General features: G+C 37.7%; 1 protein-coding gene across 1 annotated transcript in view; it reads left to right on the top strand.

Annotated features, from left to right (window-relative positions):
• LOC137805053 (zinc finger matrin-type protein 4-like) overlaps nt 1–14,804 on the top strand; it is a 167,477-nt gene that overhangs the window by 99,462 nt on the left and 53,211 nt on the right. Inside the window, exon 5 of the mRNA XM_068604720.1 lies at nt 10,944–11,165. Coding sequence (XP_068460821.1) covers nt 10,944–11,165 — 222 coding nt within the window. The remainder of the gene's footprint in view (nt 1–10,943; nt 11,166–14,804) is intronic.

Here is a 14,804-nt window from a genome sequence, read left to right as displayed (position 1 = left end):
TTAACAGACACACAGACACTTACACACGCACACACAACACAGATGACTTCTGTCTGTCTCTATGTTTGTCTCACACACACAGACACACATACACCCACACAAATAAACAAACAAACAAACAAACACATACACACACACAAACAGACACACACACACACACAAACAGACACACACAAACACACACACACACACACAAAGACGTTTACGTGTGTTTTATATTGTGTAGTTGTCAACACTGTGATCATTAATAAGGTCATATGATATTTCATATACGTTTGTGTGTGTTCAGGACGTTCAGTAGTTTATTTCCTTAAGTCCACAGTCCAGTCTGCCTCTAATCAGTCTGCTGGCGCTCACTTGGTCACCATGACGACGGCAGCACACAGGTGCTTCTTATCAGCCAATCAGTTTAACACACAAACCAACTCAAGTGCTTTGGAGGAGAGACGGGCGTCAGAAACAAAAGCTATATATTGCGACGTCTTACGGCAGTAGTAGCCACACTTTCAAAATTTCTTGCGAAATTTTCTAGTTATATTCTTTTATATCGTATCTGAAATAAATTGTTAAAGGACTAACTTGCTCAAAATACTGTTGATTCTCACGAGGAAACTCTTAATTTCCACCACACATGTAAAGCATGCTGACCTTTGAATTTAGATCATAGCACAGCTGCGCCCAAGATGTGGCTACATTGACAGCCTATCAAAATATGTAACTACAGATTAATAACTCTTGTTATGAACCGTAAACTCTGTGTATATAAGGATGAAGGAGAGTGACAACACTCAGCTTTAGGTACCACACAATATTTATATAACAGAATTTAGCAATAGATTCAAATTAGGACACCACCCAACTTTGGAAAACATTGGGGAGAAAAGTATGTTCATTCAATTAAGTGTCATAATCTCAGGGTTACTATAGAGATCTTGTCGTACAGTGACTACTTATATCATACACACAAATCAAATAAGTTTCTTACGAATGACATTTCTATTGAACTTTACTTTTTCAACTAAGAAAACAAAGAAAGAAAATAATGAATAAAGAACCTATCAATGCATCAATTATGAATACATAATGACTACAATGAACCCATAATGACAAAGTGAAAAACGTTTTTTTCAAATTTTTGAAAAGAATGAACATATACTATGTACATAAGTATTCACAGCCTTTGCCATGACACTCAAAATTGAGCTCAGGTGCATCCTGTTTTCACTGATCATCCTTGATGTTCCTACAACTTGATTGGAGTCCGCTCAATTCAGCTGATTAGACATGATTTACAAAGGCACACACCTGTCTATTTAAGGCCCCACAGTTGACAGTGCATGTTAGAGCACAAACCAAGCCATGAAGTCCAAGGAATTAATGGTAGAACTTCAAATCAGAATTGTATTGAGGCACAGATCTGGAGAAACATTTTTGCAGGATTGGCGGTCCCAATGAGCAAAGTGGCCTCCATCATCTGGAAATGGAAGAAGTTTGGAACAACAAGTAACTTTTTACGGAGATAAGCCACGGAGATAAGCCCCCTTCACAGCGCGAATGACGCAAATTAACCACATAAAGTCGAATGAATATTCACAACACTTTTGGTGTGAACGCAGCATTGGAACTGCAAACCTTGATTTCAAACGTCCAACCTGAAGGGCTGATAACGCTGCTGGACCTGCCACTCACTAATCGTTGCAATAACAGCTGTTTCCTCCACATGTCAGCAGTAGTATTATAAAATGCAGAATTTAACTGCACAACAGCTGTTAGCAAAGACAACAAGGTCAGCAACGCCTGTAACTCATTATCCATGGTCAATTAACCACTTGTAGACGATCGGCAATGAAGGCTGACGTTCGATTGTTCTTCCAGCAGCGTGACGAATCAGGGAAGAACATGCTAAAACCCTTTAAAGTAGTAAACTAGTGTCTAAATCATCATTTGTTTATCATGTTTATCATGTTTTATCACTTTTTCAATAGTCTCCCTTCTTCGATCATCATATGCAACATTAGCTACAAAGGAGTGTATCTCCTCAACTTGATAATTCTAATGATACATTAACAAGATCATTTAAAGGCTTTTTGTCATTCAAATAACTTTCATGTTTCATACACAACCTACTTTTTAAAGATTACATTTAAGCAAATCATGATGTTACAGTTTTCACTAAGGAAGAGCTTAAAATCATAATAATTTTAGTTAATGCAACCCTCGTACATCGTGCTGTCAGCTCCCTTATAAAGAGGTCTTTGTCAGGCAAACACGCAGGATGAGCCGGTCAATACAATTACTCTGACCAGCAATAAAATCAGTGTCTGATCAATTTGTTTAAAATGTTTTATGGTTGTTCCTCAATGTCTTATGGTTGTTCCTCCATGTCTTATTTTTAACTTGAAGTTGTGACAAATTGCAAGCTTTGTCTTCTGCACTCAAGCCGTCAAACTTTCATAGCAATGAAAGGTTGAAGGGCATTAATATCTGTGCCACTGTACCAATGTAAAAGTATCATGCAGCAACGTGTGTAAATGTGATCGGCAAAAAACATGTAAGTAAATATTAGACTGATCGGACATCATGGGCAATCAGCTGAAAATTAGCCAGTTTTGAACATCAGTTAATGGATTGGTGCAAGTCTTTACAGGTGTTTGATGCATTCATGTGGCATATGAAAACAGTGTGTATTTTTTTGAGGTTTTCAAGGGGTAAACGGTATGGGTTTGCTTTGCAGGGCTGTAGATTATTTTTTTAATGGATTGTTAGGTTGTATTTATTTACTCGGCGATAAGCTAAATCTTCTCACAAAATATCCATGAAGCCCAAAACAGAGCAAATAAAAGAGCCAAGTGCATAATAAGACTGAGCTTTAAATTTACAGCTAACAAGTACACAGAACGCAAAGGTTTCAGACAGCAGAGCAAAAGTGTTTGCTGCAGTGCTGCTTTTGCACCAATAACACCTCCTATTTGTTTCAATTCCCTACTGATGGAAGCACATACACAAGCTGCTCTGTAGTTTATGAAATGCATTGAAATTGCTTTGTAAAAATAAGGCCGTTCATGTAAAAGAGCCTTTTGAAATGTATGCTTGTCATCCAGTGAGAGTGGTACGCATCTCCCTGCAGACACTCTAAGTGATGTGAATATGATTATTACTGCCACAGAGCATGTCTCTGTTGAAGGACAGGGAAGCTACCATCTTAATAAGAATTAATTTGGATTCCAAGTAGAAAAACTAGATCCAGAAGAAAACCAGGCCACTAAAATGCTGCAGTGTGCATGTATGCTTGGATGTCCTCTGACTAACAGCTACAATGCTGCCATCATAAAATGTAGTATATGTGCTATCTCCCTGACTTGATGATAAATCAAGACCATCAGGCTAGAATGACTCATACCCTGCTGATCTAAAAAAAAGTTATTCTCAGAAAAGAAAGTAAATGTCTTCAGGACAATGCCACAGTCCTCTTAGAGTGTTTTTAGAGTGTTTCATGTCCATGCTGCAAAAGAAGGTATATTTTGTCTTGCCTGCATTTAAACCTATAATGTTGAAAAGCAAGGGCTTTTTCATTTACAAGTGTCCTTCATGCAGCAGGTGCCACAACAAAGCAAAACCATCTACCGCTTGGCGATGGCAATGAGCCCCACCTTCTGAGCCAAGCTGAACCCTCAATCAAAGCACCAAGGGGTGTAAAACAGTATGGCTCTAATGATGTACTAAATGGGAGGAAAGGGTTTCATTCCTTTATGTGCCTGCTGGCTTATGTACGAGACACGAGTCATCGTGCAAAAACGTGATATGATATAAATGAGGAGTTGGTCACCTTGAACGTGAACACACAAAACTGGTGGGCTCGAAGACAAATCACTCTCTGTCGTAGAGAGTATTAAATCAGTGTGGTTACGCTTTACTAGAGGAGGATAGTGTATTGTGAGATTGCACTGATAATGACAAATGAGCTTTGCCAAGGTCTTGTAATCATCCTTTGTGTTGAAAGGAGTCAGCTGAGGTGGTTCGGGCATCTAATTCAGATGCCTCCTGGACGCTAGACTTCCCAACATGTATTTATCATTTTCATGTTTGTTAAAAAAATGCAGCTAAATACAGCTAAACAGCGAGCTGGCACTCACTAAAAAGCTATATTTAACATGGATTACTTTGTGAACACAAACTACAAGCATGAGTACTTAAGACATGGTAGCTTGACTTTGTCTTCATCTTATAAAACTCACCTTTTAACAAATTTTCATGCGTTTAATCTGCTATGCCCTGCTGTGATGACAGGCATATCTGCCCTTATTGTGCCCCCTTGATGTGATGTTTGTCCTGTAAGTGTGTAGGGCTCATATGAATTGGTGTTTGTTAAAGATTGTGCTCATATCTTCAATAAAGGTTTTTAGACCTAAGAAACCAAGTGTGATAGGATAATTTAATTTATTCAATTTTGGAACAAATGTCCACTTGGAAATGTGGTGATCAATATCACTGACCTTACGAAACAAAAAACTCTGGCCATAAGTCAATAATATTATGCTCATTACGACAATTTGACACAAGTCTAGGATAGAATGGAACTATAAGAAATGTCAAAGCAGGTGTAATAGAATTTACTGGGAGCATCACCAAGTAGAAAGACGGAGGCCTATTAGAACGAGGGTGCACATTGCTGTCACATCTGATTTCTAGGAGGAGATAATTAACAAAAAAAGCTAAATATTTTGAGATTAAAATCTGACATGTAACACATCCACCAAGTTTAGTTAAATGAACATGAAAATAACTTTGAACACTCTTTTTCGCCCCATGGCAGGACTATTTTGTCATTGCATTGCAATTGTACGAAGCAGAGTCCAGTTCACATTTGCCACATTTTCGCCATTCATTTCTATTGAAAAGCAGCTGTGATTATAGGTATTTCTAATGAATAAACTCATAGCCTGAGTAAATATTGAGCAAATCTGTGCTGCTCACAGCTGTATATGATTTTTTTTTCCACTTCTTCAATCAGGATCTCTCTCGCAGCCTCTGAGCTATCTTGATCATGAATATCTGAAAGCTCTGGTAGATAATTTACCTCAAACCCTTTTTGTATTTTGAGATCTTTTGAAGCCATTTCTGGGGCACCTTGTTTACACCCATTTATAACAACCTCGAAACATCCATTTAATGCCACAGAATGGTTACGGTCTTCTTTTGGATAGGCATCAAATGTGAAAATTATTTCAGCAAGCTTTTCAAAAATACTATGCTTCCTATCTCTTGGTACAATCTGGTATGTCTGGTCTCGGAGACGTGCAAGATTAGCCGGCCTCAGTCTAAATTCCACATCAACTGAGATATTTGAAATGTCAAAAAACTTTGGCCATCGCTCTTTTCTTGTTGATGATAACCTGTTTTGACAGAATCTCTGTATCATCAAAGGCGTTGGAGGCATTCGACAAACTGATGGTGGGAGGCAGTCACCAGCAATGGAATGACCTTCACAGTAGTAACTCTTGTAGCTGGCAAGTCTCCTGTCATTAAGGCTGCAGAGGGCATTATTGAAGTCAGGGTATTTATACACTTTAATTCTTCAATCATTTATGGTTTTCTATCAAGAGATACTTTCCGTATGTCCTGTTCAGCTATCATTAGTCTTAGTTTATAGCTCTCCATGGTCCTAAAAAAAGTAAATATTACTTTAGTGCCCATTCCCATATGGTGTTCAGTATAATATGTAACGCTTTAGTAGCACATACACATTGCCTTTAAGTAGGATGATGAGGGAAAAAATCATTTAGCTCAGACAGCTGGGTGGCTGTAAGAGACCCTCCCCCGTTGAAACTACTCGTAAATGTTCAAAAGCCTAAGGGTAAAACACCTGCAGACTAACAGTATTTCTGTGTTGATGACAACAATGTGTTATTTGCCTAAACTTTTGGAAGACTTGAACAAACTCTCTCTCTCAATCTCATCCTGTAAAGAAACCTGTTCTTCTTTTTTCCCTGTGAAAGGGTTTTTTCAATTTCTTTGAGGAGTTTTTCCTGATCTGATGTGAGGTCCTGGGACAGGGATGTCATATGTGTACAGATTAAACTAAATACTTTAATGCACTGCAATCTGTACATTTTTCAAATGAAAGTACATAATCAATCCTGATGAAAATATGGTATTGGCTGTTGCAGAGTGAAGGCCTCATGTTTAATAATTTAGCATTTGTGTGCAAACACATCAACAAAAACAACAAGCAATGCACAGAAATATATATATTTTGTTTAAGTAAACGTAGTTGTCTGTCATGCTTCCTGAGAAGTTTACACAAGTCAAATAAGCTAGCTAAGCTCACCAATGTTCCTTGTCTAATGTTACCATAGGATGCAGATTCATTATCTTTTACAACAGTGCTAGCCATTTTGGTGCCGTAAGCATAACTCCTTCACTCCTTTACTCCTGCGCCTCTTCGCTGCAAAATCACAAATTAGGTTATCATATGACAGCTTCTGAGCTACTTCACCATTGATGCTGATGACCGCAAGACCACTTAGACATTCCGGCCCCATTGTTGAAGGCAAGTATGTTTTAATGAGCTTTAGTTTTTTTAGTTTTTTTTTTAGGTTTTCTGAGCACACCCAACAATTAGGAGACACCAGAGAAGATCCAGAACACACTGGATGGATTATATCTCTAAGCTGGCCTGGGAATGCCTTGAGATCCCCTCCAGAATGAATGAGAAAATGTTGTGGGGGAGAGGGAAGTCTGGGTCAGCCTACTTGGCCTGCTGCGGAATTGATGGGTGTGAATAGGTGAATGATAACATGTAGTGCTTTGAGTGGTTGGAAGAATAGAAATGTGCTATACAAGTCCATTGACAATCTACCCAATGACAAATATTATTACTGGTGTCAAGAATGTGCACCATTTGAATAATAGCTTGGCAAAGTTAGTACAGTAAAATCAGGTCATTTCAGAGAATGCTGTGTATTGAGATTGATGCTGATAACAATTTCTAATGTGATACTGAAGCGTTACACTTTACATAGCTGTTGACTAAGATGCCAGTATTGTCAGGACGTGTATTAAGTTAAATGATTCATTTTAAAAATGAGTAGATTAATACCACTCCCATGTCTGCACATAGAGTGAATTGAATTCAATACTGAAGTTAAATGGGAAATAAAGTGAGAAATCCTTGCTTTTGTGCAGTCATATTAAAGTGTCGTTAAATGAATATGAGAGTGGCACAACTGTAACATCTGTCTATTTTCATATAGCCTACCGCTGTATTTTATGATGACTGTCAGATGAGCGTTAAAGTGATCATGAAGTTGTATATTTATGTTTAATTTAACTCTCATTTCATTACTCATAGCTCCTCTGCAGGCCTCCTCTCACTTTGAGATGCATTTTTTAAGGACTTAGGATAGCAGGTCACAGGAAAGAATACTAAGGAGACACGGAAACAATGGGTAGAGTAGCAAAGCAACTGCACTCCAAGTAATGATAATAGTAAAAAGCAGCAAACATACACTATGAAGTCAACATGTTGCCAGGAATCAATCATTGTCTCTTTTGTTCTTTGTCATCTCCACAAACATACATATTTAACCTTCTTTGAGTTTTCCAAAGCCTTTAAATTGTCCAAGAGCTGTGCTTTCAGGTTATGTCTCCTCGGCCCTAACTGAAAATTAGACTTTTGTTATCCATAGATAACCAACTACCAACTATAGTTTTCTTACTGAATAGCAAAAGAGCAGGTGGGGCTCCTTCAATCTCAAGCTTAGCATGTAGGCTGGCTGTATAATGGCTAGTTTGAGTCCTTTAGTCACTGATGTATGTGGATAATGCACACCCCAAGCCACTTTTCTTTGAGCAAGGCATTCAATCCAAAAACAGCTCATGGGCTTCTGTTCTGCCGCTGACCTCTGACCTCCTTGCAAAGGGGACTACAACTATTGAATTAACAGTTGGCATTGGCATTATATTTGGAAAAGTCACCCTATAACCAAAAAGTCACAAATTCAAATTCTACAAATTAGCTAGTTGCGGTTGATGAGAGCACCAGCCAAGTGCTTATGTAAAACATAATGCAACTTTAAAGTGTGCTCTGCCTATAGTTCAGCTCTGAATCTCTTCAGGCTAAACTCACAGAAAGTAATATGCTGATCGTTGAGGTTAAGTGCATTCTCTCTCCCGATGGTTTTCACTGGAGTTGCCAATTTGTAATGTCGACTGGTGTAATGGAACGTAATTGGACAGCACTAAATGTTGACTTAGGGTGGACTGAGGGCTCGAGGGTTGAAACTGATTCGGTTGATGCACATTTTGCATTGGGGAGCGCTCAGTGCAACACGGCACTCGTTTGGGGTTAATGCTGTCTTCCATGCATGAAAGCACAAGTGGGCAGCCACGAGGAGAGTAGGCTCTTCAATCCGTTTGCCAAGTAGAATTTAGGTTTCCCTCTTCAGGCATTAATTGGAGATAATGGCTTGTTTTTCAGGGGGCTGCGGAGCTGCATTTGTTGCTGCATTGCTGCTAATCAGTGCTTATTAAAGCCCTTAAATTGTTTTCTGTCGGATGGCTACAGACGTCCACTTTAAAGAAGTCAACTTTTATTAAGTGTGGCTTCAGTTGCAAGCCAACTTCATGTTCTCCTGCGGGCTTATTAGTTGGAATGCTGAAAGCATTCCAACTATTGTTCTTCGAATCTTTATTAAACGTTTTTTGCTATTTCTTCCGTACGTATTTTGGCCCATTTCAACTGCTTCATATTTTCAGCCACAGAAACCGTTCAACTATTAAAATATTCAGCTTCTTAAGGACACGTGTGCTATATCTTTTCATATCTTTAACTATTTAACTTCATGAATTATTAAGCTTTTTATGAAAATTAAAATGAATGGGATCCAATGGGGAAAATCTTCAAATCTTCTTCAACTTTAACAGCTTACAGCTTCTGCATACATTCAGCAAAAAACACCATTTAACTTTTCAAATGTTGACACAACCTTTAGCAATCTTTCTATAATTTCAGATTTTTGAAATATTTTAAACTGTTTAAACTGTCTGCGTTTTAGTTTTGTTTTTTTGCCGCCTTTTCTCTCTTTAACATTAGTGTGTATTGCGGAGCTCAGAGTGCGTGATGTCATACTCAGAGGGCAGAGTACGTCAGATCTTGTCGATTATTTTTTTTTTTATTTATTTATTTTTTTTTAAATTTGCCGTAAACTCCGTACCGTGTACTCTGTGGGCATAATTTATAGCTCAAAACGTTGGAAATCTTGTCTTCTGTCATAAACTGCGGTCGATAGGAATCCAACAGATTCAGACGTCTTGAAATCGGACTGAATGCGAGAGCAAGTCCACTTCGCTCTGCCATCCGCCGCCATGTTAAATCTCCCTCCAAAGCCACGTCTCCCCTGAAGCTCGTACCTGATTTGTAAATCGCCCGTACAGACACATGTTTTATCGTACAGACTCACCAGTCACAGTATTTGTTTATCAGGTCTTCCTAACGCTCCATATGCGATATCGAAGCAATTGTGGCTTTTAAAGTACCATTTTTTTAAAATAGTTTGAAAGGAGTTCCACAGCATTTAGGTATATTAAGCTCAGTGTAAGGAAGTCCCTTTGAAGTCATCACTATGGCAACCTTTGATCTAGCAACCCACAGGTGTTCTCATTAGGGCAGTTTAACAGACACACAGACACTTACACACGCACACACAACACAAATGACTTCTGTCTCTCTGTCTGTCTTCTTGTCTGACTACTGCTGCTAACACTTTGACTATTACTACTGCCAACTACCACTACTAATCTCTCTCGCTCTCTCTCTCTCTCCTACCAAAATAAAAGCCCCGTGAATTAACATAAAGCTCAAATGAGGATTTTTTAATTAAATAATTAATGTTCTTACTTAAGTCCACAGGCCAGTCTGCCTCTAATCAATCTGCTTACTCTTGGTCACCATGACGACGGCAGCACACAGGTGCTTCATATCAGCCAATCAGTTTAACACACAAACCAACTCAAGTGTTTTGGAGGAGAGACGGGCGCTATATATTGCGACGTCTTACGGCAGTAGTAGCCACACTTTCAAAATTTCTTGCGAAATTTTCTAGTTTTTATATGCTATTAGTAGTCAGCATTCTTGGTTAAAACCCTAACGCACAACATGTGACTTTTAAGCAATATGTTTTAAAGTAGTATCCTGGTTATATTTTTAAGCAATTTTTCCTGAATTGGGAATTTTGATGTTGTGGCCATTTCGGCCTCAATTACACTTTGTCATATAAATATATCCAATGCAAGAGTTATACAAGTTTTATTCTCTTATATTAATAACAGCCAATTCAGAGTGAAATATATTGAATGCAATTTTATTCAATATTAAACATAGATATAACTATAATCATGAAATAAATATTGGAAGAATTAGTGAGGCAATAAATTAATACATAGATACATAAATGTAAATATAAATGATGCAATATAGTTCAACAAATGAATAAATATGTTTTTGAAAGGACTGCTTTTTAATGTATTTTTTTAGACTTTAATTTTTTTTGTATCTGTAATCAAATAAATGTGGGCTTTTCTCACATTTTCACACCAAACACAATAATTAGATAGAGACAATATATTCAATATTTATATTAAATAAATATTGATGTTAGATAACCACGCCTTATTCATTTAAATATAATAACATTATATCAACACATTTATGTATTCTTATTTACCTTTGTACCTTCATTGATTTATTTTATATTGAATGACATGGCGTTACATTGAATTTACTCTGATATGATGCAAGATGAAAAGACTGCACACATTACCAAGATGATACAATAGATAATTAACAAGTGTTGCTAAAGGTATATATTAAGTCACGTGTCTCTTGAACCAGTAAAAGCTTTGCAGAACCTCAATTCTATGTTTTGTTTTTGTGTTTACTTCAGAGGCATCCCCCAGTCCTGTTAAGAGCTCCCCAGAAACGTCTCCCATGACCTCCCCGCGACAGCGCCGTGACTCAGACCGCTACTGCCAGCTATGCAACGCCTGGTTCAACAACCCTGGCATGGCTCAGCAACATTATGATGGCAAAAAGCACAAGAAAAATGCTGCTAGAGCAGACTTGCTCGAGCAGTTGGGAAAGACCCTGGACATGGGAGAGATGAAAGGTAGGAATCACTGCCAAAGTCAATTTGCATGTTCTGACCAAGCACATACTCAGACCAAATGCTTTAGGAGTGAGTGAGTGAGTTAAAGGACATTAACCCAGAAGACTGCTTTTCCAGTACAAAACCTAACATCAAAGTAGATTTATTTAAGAAATGTTAAGTAACTGATAAGAAATGTTCAGGCAGTAATATAATTAGGTAAGTACCTAACTTCAATGTCATGAAATGTAACTGAAGTTACAAAACAAACATACTCATTTTAACCAAAACCACAAAAATGGAAAAGCTATTCTTCGATTAAAAAAAGATCTTCAATTAGCAAGCTGACTGAAGCTAAAGTGTCCTTGATCAAGAATCTGACACTCGATTGGTTCCACGGTCCTGTTCTGACCTCTGATGTTGGCATGAAAGTTTCATTTCTACCAACCTAAATTATCCACACAATTATGGAATGAGTATATGTCGTAGAAGTGAACAAAATGGATAATCACAAGAATAAATATTCAATTTGAACAGTCAAATAAACCAGGTCTGGGCAGATTAAAGCGTTAACTCAAGTTTATCTGGCAATCCTTTAACGGCGTTAACTATTTAATCATGCTTTACTGCATGTTGTTTTTTTTTTTAAATCTCTCCTAGACGGCGTAGTTCAAACCTGGGCGTCTTACGGCTCTCCCAGTCCGGCCTGCGTGAGGTCAATCAAACATGAAAAATAAATAAGATGCACGCCATGAATGCAAATACAGCGACTATGCTTTTACTTTGAAGGCGATTTATGTAGGTGTGTGCGCGCTTCCGTAGCCTTACCGACAGGCAGCGTTGACAAATTGAGCCTGCCATGAAAGCACGTATTGTTATGTACTTTCTGTTCTCAGTGCAGCAAAAACCAGCAAGTGCTGCAACGAGGCTTTGCGTCCAGATTGAAAGTTAATCACGCATGCGCATGCAAAGCACTCTTTGCTCTTCTCTTAAAGAGGAGAACTTTCCACACATCACAAGATGTTCAGTGCACTTGTTCAAGTCAACAAACTTGACTTTTCTCACTGAGGAAGAAAAACTGAACTATACTGGAAAACATAAAAAAGCATTTATTGCTTTTGTATGAAGTGAATCAATTGCTTTTAACATAAGCAACAAACTTAAGGTAAGCAACAAACTAAACATGGACAAAAGAAGGAGTGGTTTGTCCCTCACAGGGACCCTTACTACTGAACAGTACCTGTTCAGAAAAAGCGATGTATAAACTTTATATGAATGTTTACTTGCTGTTGCTCCAGAGTGCCTGTTATATTACAGGCAACAACATTACTACTGAGCAGACTGTTTCTATTGTTCCCTGATAAAAGACAAATGTTTCCTGGTACCTATTCATAAAAATAAAGAAAACTGATTTATATACTTTTGTTAACTTACTGTTGGTCTGAGAGTGCCTAGTATATTGTTCTGATAACATTTTTTTTAAATAAAAATACACATTACTTCATTATTGAATTTAGCACATAATTCGATTAATCGCAGAAAAATCATGTGACTATTTTTTTTTAACTTTGCCTAGCCCTAGAATAAACAAACTGATTTAACACAGCTGCTCTTAGTCTGCTGAATCTGATGAAGATCAAGAAATGTGCATGATTTAAAATTATTATTATTGGGAACTCTATTTTTTAAATTATTATTGGGAACTATTTTATATCCACTTTTTGGTTGTTGTAACAGGTACATTCACATGGGTTTGGCAACATGAGCATTTCTTTATTTGATGTTTCTTAAATGTGTTAAGAAAACTAGCCATGGAAGATTATTTTTTACAGCTGTGGATGTGGTAGATGAGAGCATTCAAACTGAAGCAAAACAGTAAAATTGGTTTGCTGGAAGACGCTCTGTTGAGCTTAGGTGAGTTAATGATAATTATCTGTTGATTCTTCACGACAAGACCCTTTTTACATTAATCCCCTGGGGTCGTGGGTCATTTTCTCGATTTTTGCATAATTTCTTAAAACTTCTTAGTGATCCAGACTGGTCCAGACAATCCAATCCCTTAAAAGATTTTGTCAAACACCTCCATTACATCATAAATATCCACAAACTATACCCATTCTATAGTCTTTAATATGTGTATGTTCCCATGCCCTTTGATTGCTATATTTTGTGTGTCTCCTGTTGTGAGAAGGTTTCCTAGATGTCAAGCTGATGCTATTGCATTTGCTGCTCTGATAGCCAAGCGTCAAATATTGCTACATTGGAAGAACCCAAAGCCGCCTAGCACACATTCCTGGTCAGAAGAGGTTATGTCATTTTTACACCTTGAAAAAATGAGATACACTGTCAGAGGATCTCTGTAGAAATTTCACAAAACTTTGGACCCTTTCCTATCTTATGGAAATAGCTAGCCATCTGTCAACAGCTACCCCCAACCCCCCCAACAAATTGTTGTTGATGATCAAGCAATAATACGGCAGCAGGTTCTTAAAGCTATAACATGTTAGGATTTCAGTGTGAACGGGTTTATTTGAGAAATTAATTTGATGCACTAAAGAGGACACAGAGATGGGTGGGAGATGCTTGCTCGCTGCCTGTTTGGATGGGGGAGGGTAATTTGTGTGTAAGAAAAAAACAAAAAACCTGTCAAACCTTGTTAACCATAGTTATTTCCTACACAGCTTCATGTTTTGTGGTTTGATCAATGAACAAATTTGCAAAAAATAAATATGCACGAACTGGTGATACATCATTTCATATCAGCTGGCAGATATGACACAATATTTCTGCATTTTTACTCACGAAAGAAGTTTGCATGAAAGCACAGATGTAAATGTGTATTCATGTGTAGGCTGAATTCTGTCCTTTCAAATGAATCCCCAGTTGAACTGATAGGAGCTTCATGTCCTGAATGACAGGCTACACAAGCAAACAAGAATCCATGTTGAAGAACAGGGTCTGCCTCTTCTTCCATATATGGGTCAAGCATGTCATGTGATACCATTCGGATGACAGACGTTTCGTATAGCCAATGAAATTGCGCAAAAAAACGCACAGCAACATGAGGGGGTGGGCATAGGCAGAAAAGGGACAGACTTCATGCTAAACAAACTCCTATGACAGATGTCATTGAATAAGCAGGAAAATACATTTATACTTCATTTACTCTGTCAACAATACTGGCAGTAAATATGAATATTACCTCTAAGTTTGCACGACTTTAAGCCTTTTTAATCGGTATATAGTATACATCATACTCTGGGTCCTTTTGCAGTCTCAAAATGGCAAAACACCTAAACTTTGCATTAGAAAAACAATACTACACAATATTTATTTTCTGTGGGATATCTGCTTTTTACTTAAAATAAGGCTTCAGGCTATAGTCCCATTGTGTTTTCCAGGCCGGTATACTATAGGGGTAGAATCGCATGATCTGTTTAACTGAGGATGTGTGCAATTTTACTGGAGGTGGCCAGTATCATGAGGAGTCAAAAAATTACTCAGGCCATGTTTTAGGAAGGTGACGATAGAAAGGTGACAATAACTATATAGCACTTAAAGTGATTTTGATTCAATATATACTCTATAACGAGTCACCTTTGTCCTAAGGCACAAGTGTAAAGAGATAATATGACCCTGAAAAATTGAAGCTCTTTTTAG

The sequence above is a fragment of the Clinocottus analis genome, unplaced genomic scaffold (genome assembly GCF_023055335.1).
Source record: "Clinocottus analis isolate CAN_PGR_092001 unplaced genomic scaffold, fCliAna1.0.p SCAF_7, whole genome shotgun sequence".
Lineage (NCBI taxonomy): Eukaryota > Metazoa > Chordata > Actinopteri > Perciformes > Cottidae > Clinocottus > Clinocottus analis.
This window is presented reverse-complemented; position numbering and strand designations above follow the sequence as displayed.